A 21,936-nucleotide genomic window follows, 5' to 3' on the forward strand; every position below is an offset into this window, starting at 1 on the left:
AAAAACATGTATAAAGACTGTTGAAAAAATTAGTGTGTAGATTGATTTGCTCTTCACCTGCTGTTACCTTTGCAACTCCCCACTTTCTGTTGCTTTGGATTATACAGTAGACTAATGAGGAATATCAGGAGAAAACTACATATGAATAACTTAAACATAATAAAAACATTAACATACACACAGCTTTTGAGCAATAGTAGGGCGCAGTGTTAAATGTGAGAAGTGTTCAAAATCTCAGCTACTTATCATTTGTCTCAGCTAATGATTCATTAACAGAACTTTGACATATATGCATGTGTCTGTTAATGCACACACATCTCAGACTGCACGCACACTGTCTAAGCAGATCAACAAAAGCCCATCTTTTAGGAGGAATGTTGGGTGCTTCTCAAACAAAAGGCTGCACCCATAGTGAGGCTGTGTCCTTAGTCCAGTCCTTCAGAGGCTTGTACATTAGAGTTCACAGCATTAAATGCAAGAATGAGACAGTCTAAGTGGACATGGCTTCGTCATAAATGATTCCACACCATGGTCACTACGCAAAAATACTATTAAAATTATAATTTGAAAAATAATAATTTATGTTTACTGCCTTTCTATTAATGAAGTACAGGTAAATGACAACCATCTGTGGTTTCCCAATATTTTACATCATGCACAGTTTTGCCTTATTTGATTAATTTAAAACAAAACAAAAGAAAACAATGCCTTTATGTTTTTGTAATCTTTTTTTTCTTTCTTGCATTACATAGTGAAATTGGACAAGCTCAGTGCCGATTCATTATGCTAATTCTTTTTTTGTGAATTGAAATGTGTGCAACGAATTGTGTTTGTGGGATTGGAGGATACAAAGGATACACTTGATGCATTCCTCAAAACAGGCAGAATGAAGAACACAAATGAAGGCTGCCTTCAAAGGATCCTTTAAATTGGGATATCCTTTGAGTTTGACCTGGCAGCCGAGATATGCAGCCATATTGGGCTTAGTCTTCCGATTGAGAACTCATCGTGTGGTTGTGTGACAAGAAAAACAGCTGCGGACATTTAGAGCTCATCAGAAACGCCTAGAGAAGCTATTCACATGTCTCAGAGAGGGGGTGGATAAGAGAATAGCAGCCAAATGCAGTTGGCTCCTTTGCTTCATAATAGTTTTGAACATCTGAAATGACTTGAACTGAATGGGCAATAGGATATGACATCATGCTCTATTTCCTTTATCTTTAATAAATAATAAATCACACATAAAAAATTCAATTCAAAATGTTAAAATACAGTATCTTATTATTATTATTAAACGTACTGAGTTAAGAAGTCAATCTGTGACCTTTAGATCCTTTTTTTGTTGGTAAAATACCTTTCACTAGGCAAATTCATAGGTCAGTGCTCACCAAAGTTAGGCAAGGAGCATGCAATTCTATTCTCCTGTGTTCACATGTGTTTGAAGGGAAGTAAATGGAGCACAAAGTCTAGTTTGATGGCACCTTAAAAACATCCCTATACCTCTTCCTCATCTTTACAGCAGGCCATAATCACCGTCAGCCATAACACTCCTCATCACTGCCTGCATCCATCATGTTACCTTTGGATGGACAGATCACAATCATTTATCATTACACTGACTGAAAAACTGAACTGAATACAGAACCAGGAGAATCAGACGTAATGTGTCAAATTCTGTAAATCTAAATAAGACTTGCTGACATTTGCTGACACTTGCTGACAACTATCCCTTTAAATATTCTAGCATGAAAAGATGCCAATTTATCAAGAAACATTTGTTTCTTTTCTGCAATCAAAATGTTTAAAACAAACAATTCTTCAAATATTCAAATATTCTTGTGAATATTAATTTTAACTTTTAGTATTACTCCAGCAAAGTGATGTTTTTGGTGGGAAACAACAACACAAATATCCTAAATATTAGACATGGATTTGAAACTTTAAAACATTTCATCCACTTGGATAAAAATACAAAATCTGTAAATTTTCAAAAGAAAGTTGAAAGTATCAAAAAGTTGATACCCTCATGTTGTCAATATCCTAGTTAGATCTTTATTTCCATCATATTAGGCATGAAGAAAACATTTTCTTGCCATTGTGTAAATAATTCACACTCACAGCTACTGATGATAGCAGTCTCTCCAATTCACCTATGCTGCTGTCTTCACTGCTGGAAGAGCAGTGCTACCCACTGAGCACAAAAACAAACATGACTCTTAACCATATGATTATTTAAAACATCACCTCTAATGACTTTCACTGGATCTACATGATGCACACTAACATCTAAACACATCTCACTCCCTTGTTCCTCCTTATTGTTCATCTAATACTCTTCTCACAGCATCTTACGCTGTTCAGCTTCCATGGGTTATACCTTTTTTTGCTGTCTTCACATACAGTAGGTCCCTTCTCCTGCCACCTACTTTGTTCCTATAGTGACGCACTTTGTGACGTCTACTGTTTAACCTTTGTCAAGAGCGTGATCATCATCACATGATTTTCTGTTTCTACATGAATGTTGTGGTTCATGCATTCAAAACCAAATTCTTTCTCTGTTTTTATAATCTTTTCTTATGTCTTAATTATCTGTCTCAATCTTATGCTTTCTTTGTATGTGCCACATGGACACTGCGCTTCCTATACCAGACCACTCCAGCCAAAATGTTGTTTTAACTAAACTTGTCCATTAGTGTTACTCTGTTATACAGCAATTAAAAAATAATAATACAAAATTGTGAAGTAATAAAAAACGCTTTGAGAATTGCCAGATCCTGGCTCAGACAAACAGTGTAGGCAGCATTCTCTGGTGGCACGTCTATGGAAACAGATTTAACATTTAACAAAATTTAACAAAATCATATTAATTTACTTTGGTTTAAGCTTTGGTCTATTTTGGTTTCAGTTTTGTGATGTTAATGTTTTTATTGTTCATTTGAAATAAAAAAATAATTATAACCGGAGCAATGTGAGTTTTCCATTCACACAACTGCATCACTCCCGTCTCTGTGTGCCGTCTCTGCAGAAGCCTTTGAAATGGCACACCATGCAGTGCAATCCCTGTGGAAGTGCATTTTCATTTTATGCCTTTAGCCTCTACTCCAAACACACAAATACACACAAAACACGTATTCCTGCTGCACTGCATAAAACCTGCAGACTCTATACCTGACCTCGTTCTTACGAAAAAACACTGAGAACAAATGCTGCATACACTCCACCTCCACGTAATATTACATAACCAGAAGGATTAATTATGGTAATGGCTTGTTCTGTGCCATCCCTCTGCTGCCAGGGAGCTTGATACAGATTGTGTGGCGAAAGGTTCCTGAGGATTTGCTAGCGGTTTTCGGATAGGCTACACTCTGATTAGCATTGCTCTGAATAAGCTTTATACTAGGGTTAACATTATAACCACGCCTAAAGCTAACAGCGGGGCTAGCGGGTTCAGTAATAGAGCCAGGGCTGTGCAAATCATCAACTGTGCTCATGCTATGACTAATACATTTGACGTTCTGAATGGTATTCTCTGCTGGGTAACTGCTTACTCCGTTGCTAATATCAGTTGCGACAATGCTAACATTAGCTTCATCACACAAACCTGCATCTGTCACACCAACATCATCAGGGGGAGTACAATGTGTCCTCACCTGGACTGACATTTGCTGTGGTGGTGTAGAAAGTAACACAAGCGGAACATTATGACCGTAAAACAGTGTCTGTGGGATATGTACCTGAACAGATTCTCGCACTTTTCCCTCCTTTTCTACACTGAATCCTGGCTCAACTTTCTGCTCTGTTTCCATTGGCATGTTTGCAGTTTGATCTGTGACTTTAGAATGTTTTAGCATCACTCTTCCAGCAAAAGGAAAGACTGTAATTTTCATTCTGCTCACTTTCTGCCTACCCGAGGCATGCATGTTTGAACAAGCATTTTTTTTACGCTCCAGCTGGTGCTGACTTACAGAGTTTTCTCCATTGGTACTGGATTGCTTTTGTGTCATTGTGGGTGTGTGTGTTAGTGTTTGAGTCACCTGGGATTCCTGTATATCATTGCCAACCTGATTCATCAGTGGGACTGTCCATACACTGCAGGGATTCAGTGAAATCGCTTGCGAGTTTATATCAAGATTGGGCTCTATCTGGTATGCAGCAGAGGGTTGTAATGGATTCACACTAAACTTCACGCTGCACATAGACACAGATTGTCTTGTTGCACCTTTAACCTCATGAACATCACCGAAGGACTCACAGCTCATGGCATCCTCACCCTCGGGTCTTTCTCCATCCTTCACTACTTTCTCTCCACAACAGTCATGAAAAGATGCTTCAAATTCACTCTCTTTCTCATTTTCAGTCTTGTGATCTCTCTCTCTCCAAATGTCCTCTTCCTCTTCGTAAGTAAAAGTACTTGTCCACCGCTTTCTGCACATTTCAGGTGTGAGAGGCTGCAGTCTCGCAGCAGCTCCGAAAAGAAAAGGCCGGGACTGTGTATCTTGAGGGCTGGGGATTGGATCGGCAGAGCTAAGGGACAACGTACTATCCAATGAGCTGAGCGAAGAAGTGGTTGTAGATGACAGACTCGACATGCTGGCTAATCTCTGCGCAGGATGACGGAAGCGCGTGGGGATTTGTGGTGACTTCCAAAAAGTGTAACGTCGTCGCCTGGTACCCATTCCAGAATTGTGTGATTGTTGTTCTGGGCTCAGCCCCATGGAGCCTTGTGACTGCTCATTTCTGCTGTCTATTACAGCGGCATCATAGCTGGATTGGCGGATAACAGGGGTATGAGTCGTTGCCGATGTTTGGGGTGTGGAAAAATACATGGAAGGCTCAGAGAGGCATCGATCGCGTGATTGGCTGAGATCCCCAACTCCCAGCATACTCACAGAAGCACTGGAGCGAGATGAAATGGAATCCAGTGTTCCACAGCTGTAGGCGCCTTCTGTCGACGGCATATCAGTTTGAAAGGGCCGGGGTCTCCTCTTCTCTTTCAGGGAAAGAGCAGCCAAAGGGAGGTAAAGTGGATGAACTTCAGGCAATTGGGAAGAAACGGTGAGGTCTTGATCTGTGTCCTCTGAAGAGGAGTGCACAAGATGATATGAAGCATCTAGAGAAGAGAAAGAATTGTAAAATATTTCAAAATGTATTGCAGCTTTGTCATTTTAACATACATATAAAAAGTAATAGATAAGAGTAATTTATATATTACCTATAAGATAGGTAATATAAAAATGTAATATAAAAAAAATTATTAATAGCTGTAAATTAATATGAACTAAATAATAATTGAATATTATTAAAATACACATACACACACGCACGCACACACACACACACACACACACACACACATATATATATATATATATATATATATATATATATATATGGTGTTTGTAAATGAATGCATTCAATTGAAAATGTTTCTTGTAAGGTTTGTACATCTGAGAAAAGAATCCAACCTAATACAAATGAAACATATTTATAAAGCTCATAAAGTCATTTACAGTACATGCACAAAAAAACTGGGATAGTTATGACATTGGTAAAGAACACCATTTAAAGCAGTGATTCCCAACCCTGTTCCTGGAGGCACACCTGCTCTACACATTTTCGAACTCTTCCTAATCAAACACACCTGATTCAACTCATCAGTTCGTTGGTAGAGAGGAACAGGGTTGTGAAACACTGGTTTAAAGCAGGGCTATTCAAACAAACTAATGAATGAATGAATGAACGAATGAATGAACGAACGAACGAACGAATGAATGAATAGTGCTTTCGTGTATACTGTACACCCAAAGCGATTTACAATCATGTCAGGGATCTTTCCTCAACCACCACCACCACCAGTGTGCAGCATCCACATGGATGAATCGACGGCAGCCACAGAACAACGGCGTCAGTGCGCTCACCACACACCAGCTATAAGTGGAGAGGAGAGGGAGTGATAGAGCCAATTCAATGGATGGAGATTATTATGAGGCCATGATTGGTAAGGGCCAATGGAGGGAATTGGGCCAGGACATTATACAAGCTCATAGCTATTTGTAAGAATTATTTTATTTATAATCATTAGCCTATATTATAGGCTTAAATAAAAACAAAAATAAAAAAAATGTGACAGTGAGACTGACTTGGTAACCACACGTAAAGCCATGCTGGCTGCTCACTGTCAAATGATATGATTTTATGAATTTACAGTCAAACCAAAAATTATCCAGACACCAGATATAATTTTTGATATTTTGTAACTAGTGGGTGCAGGACACTATAGTTAATTTATGTAAGTGAGGATAGCTAAATAAAGTAAATTGTGACATATTACACCCAAAAATTCTTCATACAGTGGACTACCAGTAAAATGTATAAAAATTTGGGACCAAAAATTATCCAGACACTTTGACCTGATCATGTTTTGCTTAAGTGTTTTTTTGCTAATGCAAACTTTTTATTCCACAGACTGAACAAAATTAAGCATTGCTTGGCGACTGGTGGACCTAAATTGGTATTATCTAATTTAACAGCTGACAGCTGACAGCTATTCAAACTAATTCATTTGTGAGACAGTCTAACAGAAGGATGGCCAAAACCAGTGAAATATCAACTGATTTGATAACTCTGAGTTCTTGTCATATTTTATTACCATTGTCTAAACTATAGCGAATAAACTGTGATAATGTGAGAAATGTTGAAGGTGTCTGAATAAATTTTAGCTTGACTGTATATGTTTAAAAAAGCAGAAGCATAAACACTGGTAAAAACTATACATACAGTACACCTTCAAAAATAAACTGCCATATGTATAACATGTATAACATAAATTATATTCCCTTACCCATCTAATGAATCTAATACAATATATATTATAATATATACAGGTGCTGGTCATAAAATTAGAATATCATCAAAAAGTTGATTTATTTCAAGAATTCAACTTAACAGGTGAAACAAATATATTATATAGACTCATTACATGCAAAGTGAGATATTTCAAGCCTTTATTTGTTATAATTTTGATGATTATGGCTTACATCTTATGAAACCCACAAAATCAAAATCCCAGAAAATTAGAATATTACATGAAATCACACAGTAATTACACAGTAATCCCATGGTCATTGAACCAGGTTTTGGTTCTTTTGGCAGTGTGGGCCGGTGCAAATCCTGCTGGAAAATGAAGTCAGCATGAAGTGCTCTGGAAATGTCCTGGTAGACGGCTGCGTTGACTCTGGATTTAATAAAGCACAGTGGACCAAAGTCCTCTTTTCTGATGAGAGCAAATTTTGCATCTTATTTGGAAACCAAGGTTCTAGAATCTGGAGGAAGAATGGAGAGGCACACAATCCAAGATGCTTGAAGTCCAGTGTGAAGTTTCCACAGTCTGTGTTGGTTTGGGGAGCCATGTCATCGGCTGGTGTTGGTCCACTGTGCTGTCCACTCAACGCAGCCGTCTACCAGGACATTTCCAGAGCACTTCATGCTTCCTTCAGCAGACAAGCTTTATGGAGATGCTGACTTCATTTTCCAGCAGGATTTGCACCTGCCCACACTGCCAAAAGAACCAACACCTGGTTCAATGACCATGGGATTACTGTGTAATTACTGTGTGATTTCATGTAATATTCTAATTTTCTGGGATTTTGATTTCGTGGGTTTCATAAGCTGTAAGCCATAATCATCAAAATTATAACAAATAAAGGCTTGAAATATCTCACTTTGCATGTAATGAGTCTATATAATATATTAGTTTCACCTGTTAAGTTGAATTCTTGAAATAAATCAACTTTTTGATGATATTCTAATTTTATGACCAGCACCTGTATTTCACATTTCTGCTCATGGTAAATACAGTGTTACTACAGTACATTCATGCTAAATGTTTGTAAAGGTGGTGATTTGGGGATTTTAAAGTCTTCTAAACTTGTTCATGGCACAATGTTTCTCCTGTGTTCCTCAGTCTTGTTGGGAATGTAAAGGCCGTTTCACAAAACTATCGTTTAATCATTAATTCAGACTGTTATGCAAGTGTGTTTGGCCAATTCACCGAAAAGAAAGAATTGACTCAAAAGGAGGATTGATTCATGAATGATTGGAATCGCTGGTTCAGTCGACATAGATACGGGACCCACAGTGCGTAGCCGTACAGCTGCAGCCGCCACTGTATCAATTTAGCCACACCGTATCAATTTAGCCACAACGTCATGAAAATACAAGGAGGGAGGTGGGGGTGCCCTCGGGCCGGATGGAAATGATTGGTGAACCGGATTTGGCTTGTGGCCGCCAATTTAACAGCCATGATTTAAAGGGTTTCTGTGACTTTAACCTGTATATTGCTAATTCTTAGATGAAACCTACTCCACAGGGCAAACATTCACCTTTCATCTGGAGTGTGACCAAACTGCCAAAACCATACCAGAATGGCTCTGAAAGAATATTGAATGTTCCTAAGAGCTCCAAACCACAAACATGAAACTCACTAAAAATATCTGCTGAGATCAGAAAACCACAGGGTATGTTGTAGGTATATGTATACAGTGAAAAGCATGTATGCAAATGTCTTTCTGTATGTATACCCCGATGAACAACTACATTTCTGCTGAAATTTACATCCTTACAGTATTCAGCAGAGCTCATCATAGGGCTATGATATCCCATAACACAAAGACTCTTGATCTTCCATTTAATTCAAAATTAACAAGAAGCAATATACTGTGAAGCGCAATCTCAAATATACTTAATGACATTTGATTGGTTCGCCAAAACTAGGACTCTTTCATGCAAAAGAGTGACATATCACAACAATGTCGGATCTGGATGATGCAGAATTACTGTGATCAATCATACTTCACACCGAGACTGTACAGCATCACAATCCAGGAACATGAAGTGGCTCCTCAACGTAATAATTGACCCAACACAAAAGAAGATGAAAGTCAGTGGAGTCAAATGTTGTTTTCGACCCATTTGATTGCATTGTATGGGCAAAAACATTCATCCATTCTCCAAACAGCTTTATCCTCTGCATAGGGTTGTGGGAGGGCAAAAATGCTTCAAAATAGGTTCTCATTAAATATTTGGAATGACATGAGGGTAAATTATGACAGATTATAAAAATAAATTGTGAACTAGCTACTTTAAATTGGTCAAAAACATGCTCAACTATGCCATACATCTGAATATATGCACAGAAAAATGCTCTTCTGCTGCCATGATTAAAAGAAAATGTATCAAATAAATGTTTTAAATTAAATTCCATTTAATGCAACATTAATTTCTTCAAGCAAACAGTATACTCTTTTTGTGATTAGAAAGTAAATAAAAAATATTGACAATAACAATACTCATGATGCAGAGCAAGTTATGAATGAATGAATGTAGTAATTAATGAATTAATTACGCATTTATATAGCGCTTTCATGTGGACTACCGTACACCCAAAGTGCTTTATAAGCTAAAGTAAACCTAACAAGTAAAAGTATTGTATTTGAACCCATGCATTGTATGGGTAAAAACAGCCATCCATTCTCAAAACAGCTTTATCCTCTGCACAGGGTTGTGGGTGGGCAAAAATACTTCTAAATAGGTTATAGATAATCCTAGATAGAAAATATTGACAATAATAGACTTCAGAGTTACATAAAGAGATTTAGATTTATTTTTTTAGCTCCAATTAATTTACTACTAAGTCAAACTCTAAAACACCTGCAGGCAGTTTAAATGTGTGTGGGAGACGGAGTACTGTAAAACTGCACTGTCAAAAAGGCAAATTGTTGTCTTTTAAGTACCTTAGGCTTCTCATATTAATGAGGTCCAAAGGGCATAACTACACAATTACCTGTGTAATCATGCGTTTCCTGCTCTGAATTCATCTGCCTGGTGAACAGGTTGTCCAGATCATCTCCAAATATGGCAGGCGTGTTTTCTATCAGGTACTGTATTAGCATGGCGACCTGAATGACAGATAAAAAAAACACAAAACATCATCAATATGGAAAACAGATACAGCTGGCCTGCAAACATAAACGTCGACTATGGCAGCACATATATCAGAGACCGAAGCACTGTACAAACCAGCTCCAGAAGTTTGTATTGTACATTCATCTGAGCATGTAAGTGCGTCTGTGGTGGACACATTTGGTATGCTATGACTACCACCTTGTTTCTGTCCAAGTTCTAAAGTGTTTAGACATTAGTTTAGATTTTTCATAGCACAGACTGTACGTGACGCCAGTGTGTGTGTGCGTGTCTGGCATCTGCATAGAGATCCTCACTTCTCTCATAGAAAAAAGCCAATGAATCTTTTACTCCTACTCATTTCAACTACAAACCAGGCCAAAGAAATGGAAAATTAAAATGCATGCAGAGGGAATGGAATACTGTAGCACTGCAGCATTTACATTGCAAAAAAATACAGTATTTGAACAGTATTTAATAGACACCATAGGGTTCAGTAGCTGGCAGAAAATGAATAACTATCAACTGATTGACTCATGCTGTTCTCTTCTTAAAGCAATTGCTTTAGTTAAGAAATGCAAAAGCATGATTGAACATAGTCCTGGACATTGTTCTCAGAAGGTATGGATTCAGAGCATGTGTATTTATAAACCCTGCCTCATACGTGAAACTTTTTGGAGTCAGATCATTGGTCTCGTATTTTGTGCTTGTCATATCCCAGTAAATATGTTGCTATGGAGACCAGTTTCTAATAATTGGCATCTTTAGGTAGCCAGGCAACACGCTGCATTATGTTTTTCTCAACAAAATGGAATTTCTTGTCCTTCAAATGCCCAGCATGGTTCTCAAATTAATGGAAGAAAAGAATTCATGACTTATAATATATTACTTCTGTTAATCTTTCTCTTCCTCTCCTTATCATGTGGCTATAATGTCAATCATCTCAGGCTCAGCCATGAGAAAATTGAGTTCTGTTTCCTCCCAAAATCTCCCACTCTATTTTTAATCTCTGAGTAAATCCCACAGACACCACCACCTCAAGTCTTTTTGTTGGCTTCTTATATATTAGGCTCTGATTGCGAGCCGCTGCGCTAGCAGTACTCCATTCTCCATTCCTGTCAACCAGTCAGCAGACTTTTCTCTTTCAATAAATATCTCAGATCTCAGACAATTACTTCAGTCAAGCTTTTAATAAAACAATAAAATAACCCACAACCTAACCAACACCTACCTTAATATACAGCTCAAACTATGGTGGTGCTATAATTCTCAACGTATGTCTTTATAACTGCTAAATTAATAGACAGCCACCTGGATATATTTATTGTAAAAAATAAGTTCTTTAATAAATTCCATTTTTAAAATAGAAAAATATATTTTAAGAAACATTCTTTTCTTTTTTAAATTTCAAAAATATTTTAAAAGCTTTCATTATAAAAACTAAATAATAAAAATCAAATAATATACTTATGTAGCTCTAATGTATAGCTCCATGGTGGCTATACATTCATATGCACATTTTTCCAGGAAAAATCAAGGCATGCAGACATTTACACATTCTGAGTCAGCAGAACAGGTAGCAACACACTAAATATAACGAAGATCGAATCAAGACTGACTGAACAGACGGAACTTAAATACAAGCACAGATGACACTGATTAACGGAACACAGGTGATACAGATAACGATGATTGACTAAACAGGTGATACAACTGAACTGATAATGACAGTAACCATAGAAATGAAGGAGTGGTGAGAAAAGAACAAAGGAAAACAGGAACCAATCAAAACACAAACTGAAAGTCCAAAGCACTGACATGTGACACTGAGTGATGCTTTCATTCAAACTGATGTATGATTATCAGATTCTCACAATTTCAATAAGCACAACACACACTGCACAGCAGTGAGTGAGTATGTCAACTGGCCCGTTAGTCTGAAGTGAATGACTCAACACAACAACAGCTGTCATATGAAGCAATAGAATATTAGTCAGGAGAATCTGGATATGTTTTTCAATTATACATGCTCCTGAATTTTATTGGCCCTGTCTGAATATGAAAATCTGTATAACAAGGAATCTTCTTTGACATGCAAAATCTCTGTTTCAGCACTCTTGGATTTGAAACCCAGTTCATAGTAAGACAAACAGTGTGGATTCATTCCGTGTTTTACAGTGTTTTACCTTGTAAAACAGTGTTTTACAAGGAAGCTGATACTTAGTTTTCCAAGCAGTGCCATGTCTTTTGCACAGTATTTGAAACAAACCTAAGATTTATAAATCCCTTGTTGTGTTCCAACACATATTGTGCCACCAGTATTCGTGCCAACAATATAGTGACAACGGTCCCTGGTGATTCGAGCTCTCAATGATTTTCCTGCTTGCATTTGTGTCAACATCCTGTAGATAAGAGAGATCCCTGTGGTGACATCGGGAAATCTGATTTTGCTGCTGCAAACTGCAGAGGTTAATAAGAACAATTCAACGACTAAGTCAGCAGCCATCAGATGCATCATTTGCGCATTTGCATGACTCATTTGCAGCTTTAGGCTAATAATAGTCACATAATTATTAGTTTCTCTTGAGGAATAAACTGTGGACATACTAGTTGGCCTGGGTTATTGCACCCTTTAGCACCCTTACCAGAAGATGCTTGTGCTTATTTAAAATTCAAGCGATTGTGCTAATGTAATAGCTCATGGAATTTTCTCCAGCATGACAACCAGTGGTGATAGTGGTTTTAAACTGTATTCCCAAGAGCAATGAGGGTGAACTGTTTAAGCGGCATGAAAGCAGTGTTTAGCATGCTGGCATACAAATTAGGATCTACTGCGCTGGGGCACAAAATCCACTTCTTTGTTCAAATCCTAGATTTAGGACCTAGATTTGAACAAATAACTTTCCGATACTGGACTGGAACTGCTTCTATTTCTGAACAAGATAAAATGTGAGTGCACTTCATGAATGAATACATGCACAATTTTGCTTGTAACTCAGTGACTGAGTGATTATATTGTATGTGGGTAGTTGTGACAGTGGTGTCCTCCGGTGTAACATGATATACTTCTAAAGCTGTTTCAGACAACAGTTTTATAATAATCTATTAGCCAAGTGGGCACTAGCTATATTAAGAATGCCTCTCTTGTATGTTCATTACCTGATAAATGTCACAGTGATTTAGGTATTTTGTTTTGTTTCAGGTTTGATTCTCCTGTATAGCTTCTTAGTTCTTGTTTCTAATTCTTGTCATGTCTTTGTTCACTGTGTGATGAGATGAAACCAAATGCTATTTCCTTTAAAATATATACATATAAATTACGACATATGCTTTCAATGAAAAATGCGGAACAGTTAGTTCATGCGTTTATGACCTCAAGGCTAGATTATTGTAATGCTCTACACTGTCAGAAATAGGGGTACAGTAGGAGTCCATTTCTGTCCCCCAAGGTACAATCTACACTAAGCCCCATAGGGCTTATTATTGGACCTCAAGGTACATATCGTTAGCCTCATAGCATAATTGCCTTAGTCATTTTTTGTTTTTTTCTTGTTTTCCAAAGACATTGAAATATGACTTATATATGCTAACGATAGGCTAACGATATATGGAACTTATTGAGGGTCAAAAAGCATTAAAAGGTACATATATGTACCGTTTCTTTTAAAGGTTAAGTACAATATTGTACCCTTGAGGGTACAGCCCCAGTGACAAGCCATTGTACCCCGAAAGGTACAATTATGTACTTTATTTTCTGAGAGTGTACTGGGTGGTTGCCCTGCACGCTTAATAAACAAAGTCCAGTTGGTCCAAAACGCAGCAGCTAGATTTCTCACTAGAACCAGAAAGTATGACCGTATTAGACCCATTCTGTCAGCACTGCATTTGCTCCCTATTAAACAATGTATACATTTTAACACATTTCACATTTTTAATACATTTCTGTTCAGTTAAATGATTATTAGGCTGCATAAATTAGGTCAGCCGGAACCGGGGACACTTCCTGTAACACCTGATGTACTCGTACTTCTCCATTTTGTCACCTGATAGAGTTTTGGTTCCTTGCCACTGTTGCCTTGGCTTTTGGCTTGCTTAGCTGGGGACATTTAATATTCAACAATATTATTGATCTGCCTTACTACTGGACGATGATGCAATTTTCTTCTAGAAACAAACTTTTTTGTATTATTTTCATCCTATCACTGTGAAGCTGCTTTGATACAATCTATATAGTAAAAAGTGCTATATAAATAAAGGTGACTTGACTTTACTTTACATAAACTGTGGGTTTAAAAATTCTGAGGGCACACTGAAAAAGATTTAAAATGCCATTTAAACCAGAAAGGTATAAGACTAAATGATCTGTTTTAAATGATATATTTCTAAATGATCGATCTCTAAATAAACTATTTTAAATCTGTTTTTTTTAAAAAAACTCTTATTTTGACCTAAAATTAATACGAAATATTTCTGATTCTGCACTATTCTGATTCGGTCACTAATGAAACAAGTACATTTGTTTAACCAAATCTGCTCTTTGGATCATTCTCAAATAATGCCAGAGAATATGATCATCAAAAAAATCTGATTTATAATAATATAATTTGTGATGACAAAGAATTTTCACTACATATATCAGTCTACATTTGATTTATAATAATATAATTAATTTGTAATTTGTTTGAATTTTCACTACAGAAATCAGTTTTTTGAACCCCACTGTTTATAAATAAACAGTTCATGGATATGTTATTTACTATCACTGTGAAGAAGTGAGAAAGTACACAGATTTTTACTGGCTTACCTGCAACACACTCTGTCCCTCTTTCTCAGGGCTGATTTGGGAAGACCTCCAGAGCATGTTGGGTGCAATGCAAAGGGCCAAGTTTGTTGCTGTCATCTGATTCACCTCTGACTGAGTGTGTATCCTGTGTAGCACTCCAAATAAGTGGCACAGCAAGGTTACATTCTCCTCCGGCAACTGTGCAAGTAAACTAGACACAAAGACAATACAGCTTGAACAATGACAGACAAATGCAACCAGATAACAGAAACATAAAAATAAATACTTAAATAATCTTTCCTAAAAATGACTATGTGCAGACATTTGTCAGCCCTCTCATACATATGGAAATGCATTCATGCACAAACACACACACACACACAAAGATAAAACAGCAGGTGAGCATAAACTAGTGAATATGAATATCAATACGTAAGAAATGTCCAAGCAATAAGCAATTGGATTGGAATTTGAACTTTTCAAATGGTAGATCAAAATGTAAAACTCTGCAGAGTAGAAAGAAAATACTGTCATTACTTTGCCTGCAGCAAACTGTTTGAGTGGCACTTTAACAACAACATGAGTTTCTATGATGAATATCTATTGAGAAGAATATTGTTTGTACAAACTGGTTGAGAGGATTTGTTTGTTCAATCCCCTGAGGCAAATCAGAGGCAACTTATAGCGATCAGGGCATAGGCACAATTTGCGGGTGAGACATGTCCCCACCACTTTTTGCCAGGGTCGATATTGTCCCCACCACTTTTTAAAACATCTCGCGGCACGAATGTACCAATTCTGCAAATAAATAAAACATCTCCAGTTAACTGGCAGAGCATTCATTTAGTTTGTTTTTTAAATAAGAGACGATCTAGCGCTGAAATGTGTTTTTTAACCCATTTGTGCCCAAATTTTTCTGAATGGTTTCATGCATATAATCGTGTTAATAGTGTCCTATGTGAACATGTTCTGCATTTATTTTCCCCAGGTTTTTTTTTTTTCTTTCTTGAAAATCATAATTGAATGTGCGGCAACTATAGTTGCCGGTGGGCAAATATGTTGTATGCACCCGCTCAATGTAAAATATGAATAGGAGGAGAACATTTGGCATTTATCTCAAAATAACTGCTTTCAACAGATCAATCTTTATTCATAAACAAATTTATTATGTATAAAAGTCGAAGAACATTTGATGCAAACCCAAAAAAAAACTGCATCTAGCTTATAATCTCTTGAATATGAAAACACAACAAACAACAAATCCATTTGCCTTAAGCATTGTGCGCTGTTCAGGGTCTTTTTGACCCACATTTCTAACTTTCATTCATGGGGATAACATGGATAATTTGACATGGTTTAGTGTAAGATTTTTGCCCATCTTTTGGAAAATGCTGTTTTAAAAGTAACAAATTATCACTTTAACCAGTAGATGGCTGCAGAGCACCACTATTTGCTATTTGCTTTTTGACTAACTGAAAGACATCTTTTCACAAGTTTTTCCAGTTGCATTCATATCTACAAATGAAATCACAATTATAATAATAAAAGTTACTTTTTGTCAAAGTTTAGGCACTTTTTGTACTGAAAAAAAATTATGTTACATTTTTTTTTTTTTTTACCAGAGTTTCTGGTACCATTGACTTCCATAGTATATATTTTTTCCTACTATGTAAGTCAATGGTACCAGAAACTGTCTGGTTACTGACATTCTTCCTTTCTGTTCAGCAGAAGAAAGAAATTCATACAGGTTTGAAACAACATGAGGGTGAGTATATGATGACAGAATTTTCATTTTAAAGTGGAGTATCCCTTTAAGAGAATAGGGACAACCCTTTTAGACCATGCGCGCCGACCATTTTTCCCGTCGTTTAACAAGCAAAAGTGGATTTGGACACGCCCTAAGTGAACTTGCGCCCTGCGCTTTAGACCATGCGCTTAGATCGTTTTAAATTACCCCACTAATAATGGCCAGAATGGTACCAAACTTCTACAGTAGTACAAATAGGTTCTGTACTCATAAAACGAGGCATTGGAAAGTTTGTAAGTACATCAGGAGTTTATTTACATAACACTTGCCTGATGGCTATTGGCTAATGCTACCGCTAACCCGCATGTCAAGGTCACTTCAGTGATTAGGGAAAAGCACGTAAAAGTCCTGGCCAGTATTTTACTTTCATACTGAAGCTTTAAGCAGACGTTTTTAGTCTTGCCATCTAGTCAAGTTATGAGTCTTGCCATGACGAATGGATGTCAAAATGTCCTATTGGTGGATCTTACCATTTGAAGGATAATTACTATTTGTTTTCTTGTGATCACTTGTTATTGTATTTAAAGGGCAGGGTCTTTGATTTTGTAACTATGTAAAGCTCTATGTAAATTATTTATTTTATTTATTTATTTGTTTATTTATTTTATTTAATCAGGGACAGTACACATTAATAATACATAGCCATATGTAAAATGCGACAGATTTAGCCAACACTGGCTAATTTTCATCTGTTGTCCCTTCTGCAGGTTGATGTTAAGGACATATACAGCACAATATAGAAAAATAACAAATAGAAAACTACCATACCAAAATACCTATAAATGTTCACAATTTTGATTTAACATTAACCAACTTTTCAGCTTTTTTGAGTAACCACAATGACCTGTTATTTGTTTTAATTATTTCAACTCCGTTGGAAGTCTATTCCATTCATGTGTTCCTCTAAAAGCCAAAGATACCTGGCCAAAGGTAGTTTTTCTTAATGGCACCTTACAATCACCCCTAATACCAGCTCGTGTATACCGTCCTGTTAGCTGATCAATATAATCCTTAAAAACCGGAGGAGCAATGCCATTCAGAATTTTAAAAATAAGTATCAAATCAGCATATTGAATCAAATGTTCCCAACTTAAAAGGGAATACTTTGCTAAAATACTACAATGATGAAAACTATTTTGCTTTTTATCTAGAACCTTGAGAGTTTGTTTACGATCCATTTTGAAACCAGAACCATGGTACCAGTCAATTTCTGTGCCGCCTGTTCTTGACTTTTCGCATGTACATACAGGACAACATCATCAGCATACATCTGACAAATAACATCTGGAGGACAAACATTTGGCAAATCATTTACATACATACTAAACAACAATGGACCCAAAATAGAACCTTGTGGAACTCCAATATTATAATCTCGATATTCTGATGTTGCATTTATAACTCTTACACACTGTTTTCTATTTTTTAAATAAGATTTGAACCACATAATGGCTTCAGTCGAAAAATTAAAATTAAGTAACCTAAAAAGTAGAATGTCATGATTTACAGTTTCAAAGGCTTTCTTAAAATCCAAGAACACAGCACCAACTACCCCTCCTTTATCCATCTTAGATTTGATATTTTCCAACATAAAACAGTTTGCAGTTTCTGTTGAATCTTTTTTTCTAAAACCAAATTGCATAGGATGAAGAGAAAACGTACTATTATTGAGATATGTAATTATGCTCTGCTACCCATTTTTCAGCAACTTTAGACATTATGGGGAGAATACTTATTGGTCTATAATTACTTATTTCTACACAATTTCCAGATTTATAAATTGGTGTAATTACTCCATATTTCCATACGGAGGGAAAGATTCCTTGCTTTACTGATAAATTAATAACCTGAGTTAGTGGTTCTCTGAGTAATTCTTTATGAGTTTTTAAAAAAAATGGAATCTAATCCATATTTATCTCTGGCTCTGGAATTTTTAAGAGAGCTTATTATTCTGTCAACATTTGTGTTGGACACCTGCTTAAGAGTAAATGTAGGTAGAGCAGTATCCGTCACTGTAATACAAGGAATTTCTGGACAAAATGACTTAGAGAGAACACTTATTGTGTCCACAAAGTAATTGTTAAAAGTATTTGCTATCATACCATGATCACTAATACATTTCCCTTCTAACTCAAGTTCTATATTTCGCACTCTTTTATATTTTCCTGTTAAATTTCTCAAATTTTCCCATATGCATTTTGTATTACCCTTTCCTTCTTCTATTATAGAAATATACAATTTTGCTTTTGTTTTTTTAATTTCACTTATTATACTTTATTCCTTAATTTATTAAAATGTCGCTTCTCGTATTCCATCCTAGATTTAAGAAACTGCTTCAGTGCATAATCTCTCTGTTTCATAAGTGACCAAATATTTTCATTTAACCACGGCAGACAATTTTGCTTCCTCAGTCTACTTTTAACTTGTCTCATAAAACTATCTACAGTATTTTGAATGATATCTGATAAAACCTTTGAATCTTTTTCAGTACAATTATGAGAGAAATGCTCTTCCCAGTTTATGTCTTCTAAAGCCTTTTTTAAATGACTAAATTCACTTTTTGGTATTCTAAAATTATCTGTTTTTTTAATTTAAAACCCGATGACTAAACCTTTTTTTTTGTTAATTTTCTCACTATAAGTGTTAAGTTATGGTCAGACAATCCTGTAATCATATTAAAAGACTTAACTATATGATCAGATTTATTGGTAAAGATTAAATCAATTTGTGTTTCAGACGATCTAGTTATTCTCTAGTTATTATCTAGTTATTACTCACTCCCTTGCCTGTTCCTTGAGGTTTTCAGATACTGGTCTACTTACTTTCCCTTAAATTTAGATTAGCCACTATGGGTGCCATTGTTATTGCCCTCAGAACCTCTGCAACACCTCTTCTTTTCTTCTTTTCAATAGACTTCTAAAAGCACATTTTTTCCTGTGTATTTTCCAGTATGTATTTAATTAACTCCTCAAAAAGTCTCCTTTCAAAATGTTGTTTTCTGTGTGTATTATTTCTTCACCTGGTTTCTCAACATGATCTCAATAGTATTCATAGGCCTATGTATTTTATGCAAGATGTGGTTCTACCATGCAAATAATGGTAGAACATTATTATCATTATTAACATTATTATTATTATCTTATGTTTGCATAGACACTAAAACGTATAATATTGACGTACTGACATAGCATCTAAAATGTAAATCATTTAAATACTTTACAGATGTAAATTTTTTACAAAATGAATCTATGAATATTAAATCAATTGTATTCAGTTGATTCTATTGTATTTTTTATGTTTTTAATCGAATTTATTAAAAGCACTTGGCTCATTTACTAAATTTCATTCTGTACTGCGTTCCTTCTGGTGGCAGCTCATTTAAAAGGATTAGATCATTTAAACAAGAATTTAAAATATTAAAATGAAATAAAAATCTGGAATTGTTTAACCATTACTTATTTAATATTTATTTTGTTTGCCGTGGGACATGGCAGTTTTCTGAATATGCTATGATGAATAAAAAAATTACTATAAAATATACCACAAACGTAGCATAAAATGATCATAAATGCAATCCACTTTACTTTTGTGCTGAAATCCAAATTTTCAGAATACATATGCTTGGGTTGTGTGAGGAACAGAACAAAATTCAAGTCTTTATTCAGCAATCTATGTCTACAATCTCAGTAGCAATTGAGAAAACTATGAAATCCCACACTCGTTAAAAATTCTAAATTAGCCACCTCAAGAAAAGTTATGAAAAAGGGTTTATGTCAATGATATCAAAAGCTCATTGCCTCTTGTATGCCTCGTCACCAAGTGATGTGTGCTTTTGATTGAGATCTGTGGATCAGGATAAGATTTTCAGTGATTAACAACTAAAATTTTACTCTGCATCTTAGATAAAACTATTGTATACTTTGTATGCAACACATCGTCATTTGGACTACTTTGGGACTGCTTTTTGCCATTTTCGGAAAAAATTATTGAGTTATCAATCTGTTTTTATGTGTGCACCTTTTGTAATATTAGTGTGTGAGTCCATCAATTGTCCTCTGTGTAAAAAGATGGATCTCAAAATCATACAGTCACTGCTTGAAAGGGTTCAAATATGCAGAAACCAAAGAACCTGCAGATTTTTTTTAAAGATCTTTGGGCAGTTTAACTGCTGATGACAAACAGGGGACTCATGAACAACTATCATAAAACAAAATAAAAAACGGTCATGATTAAGAATAAGGGTAAACGTATGAACGGGGTTATTTTTCTAAATTCAGCTTTTATTTTGTCTTGTGGACTATGGGTAAACATCTGTTATGGGAAACAGCTTTTTTCAGGACAGTACTAAATAAAAGAAAATAGCATAAAATTTTTCATAATCCCTCTTATATTGTAAAAAAAAAAAACAGTAACATTTTTCAGATTCTGCAAGGGGTATGTAAACTTTTGAGAACAACTAAAAAATGAAATATTAATTACCAATACCTAATACCATTGTTTGTGATAGATCAACTGAAACTCTTAATACCAGGTGGGAACTCAGTCTTAGTACTCTTTGTACATATAGTGTGTGTGTATGTGCGAGCATATGTACATGTATGTTTGTGTTGTTCTCACCTTCTGACTTTGTTAAGTCTATCTTCACTCTCTAGCACTTCCATCCAGTCATCATATAAGTCACAGCACAAAACACATCCAGGCAGTTTCCGTAAGAACTCCTACACACTCACACAATTTAATCAAGAATAAAAAAGGATAATCAAAGACATGTATAGGGCAGAGTACAATTCTTATGCTCAAGCCATTGATTATGATAACTTAGATTGAGAATGTAGAATTAAACTCTGAATGTAGATGAGAAATTATTTGTGTGAATTTGTATGTATACTGTATCACTGTTGAATTGAAATGACTGTGTTCTCACCATAATTAGAGATGCAGAGACGAAAACTGATTGTTCATGCAGTGAAATACTTTGCCCAGAATTCATTCGCTCCTTTAGGATCCTACAGCTTTTGGCATTTGCTGAACGACGGAAGATTCCACGGGTCTCTGGACCCTCACAGAATAGCAGATAAAGTAGGTCCTAAGTGTACACACACACACACACACACACACACACACACACACACACACACACACAATAGTAAATCAAAGCCAGGGATTCTCAAACTCTTTAGTCAGCCAAACCCATTGCATATAAATATTTACTGTACTTGTAGTACCTCCTGAGACTTTAAGATGATATTTCTATATTTTAACAACACATTTACATGTTCACAGTTCTCTGATATAGGTTAATGGTTACATAACATCCAGGTAAACAATTATTTATATATCTTTTTAGCAAATTATTTATTTTGACTTTGTATTTTACAATTATTTA

The 21,936-nt window shown here is 35.8% G+C and overlaps 1 protein-coding gene across 1 annotated transcript in view; it reads right to left on the reverse strand.

Annotated features, from left to right (window-relative positions):
• Window positions 1-747: 747 nt before the first annotated feature.
• Window positions 748-21,936, reverse strand: part of arhgap20b (Rho GTPase activating protein 20b) — a 42,827-nt gene continuing 21,638 nt past the window's right edge. The window contains exons 11-15 of the mRNA XM_079870711.1: window positions 21,475-21,636; window positions 21,168-21,268; window positions 14,765-14,954; window positions 9,842-9,956; window positions 748-5,110 (exon numbers count right to left, since the gene is read on the reverse strand). Coding sequence (XP_079726837.1) covers window positions 3,255-5,110; window positions 9,842-9,956; window positions 14,765-14,954; window positions 21,168-21,268; window positions 21,475-21,636 — 2,424 coding nt within the window. The 3' untranslated portion in view covers window positions 748-3,254. The remainder of the gene's footprint in view (window positions 5,111-9,841; window positions 9,957-14,764; window positions 14,955-21,167; window positions 21,269-21,474; window positions 21,637-21,936) is intronic.

The sequence above is a fragment of the Squalius cephalus genome, assembly GCF_949319135.1.
Source record: "Squalius cephalus genome assembly, chromosome: 5".
NCBI lineage: Eukaryota > Metazoa > Chordata > Actinopteri > Cypriniformes > Leuciscidae > Squalius > Squalius cephalus.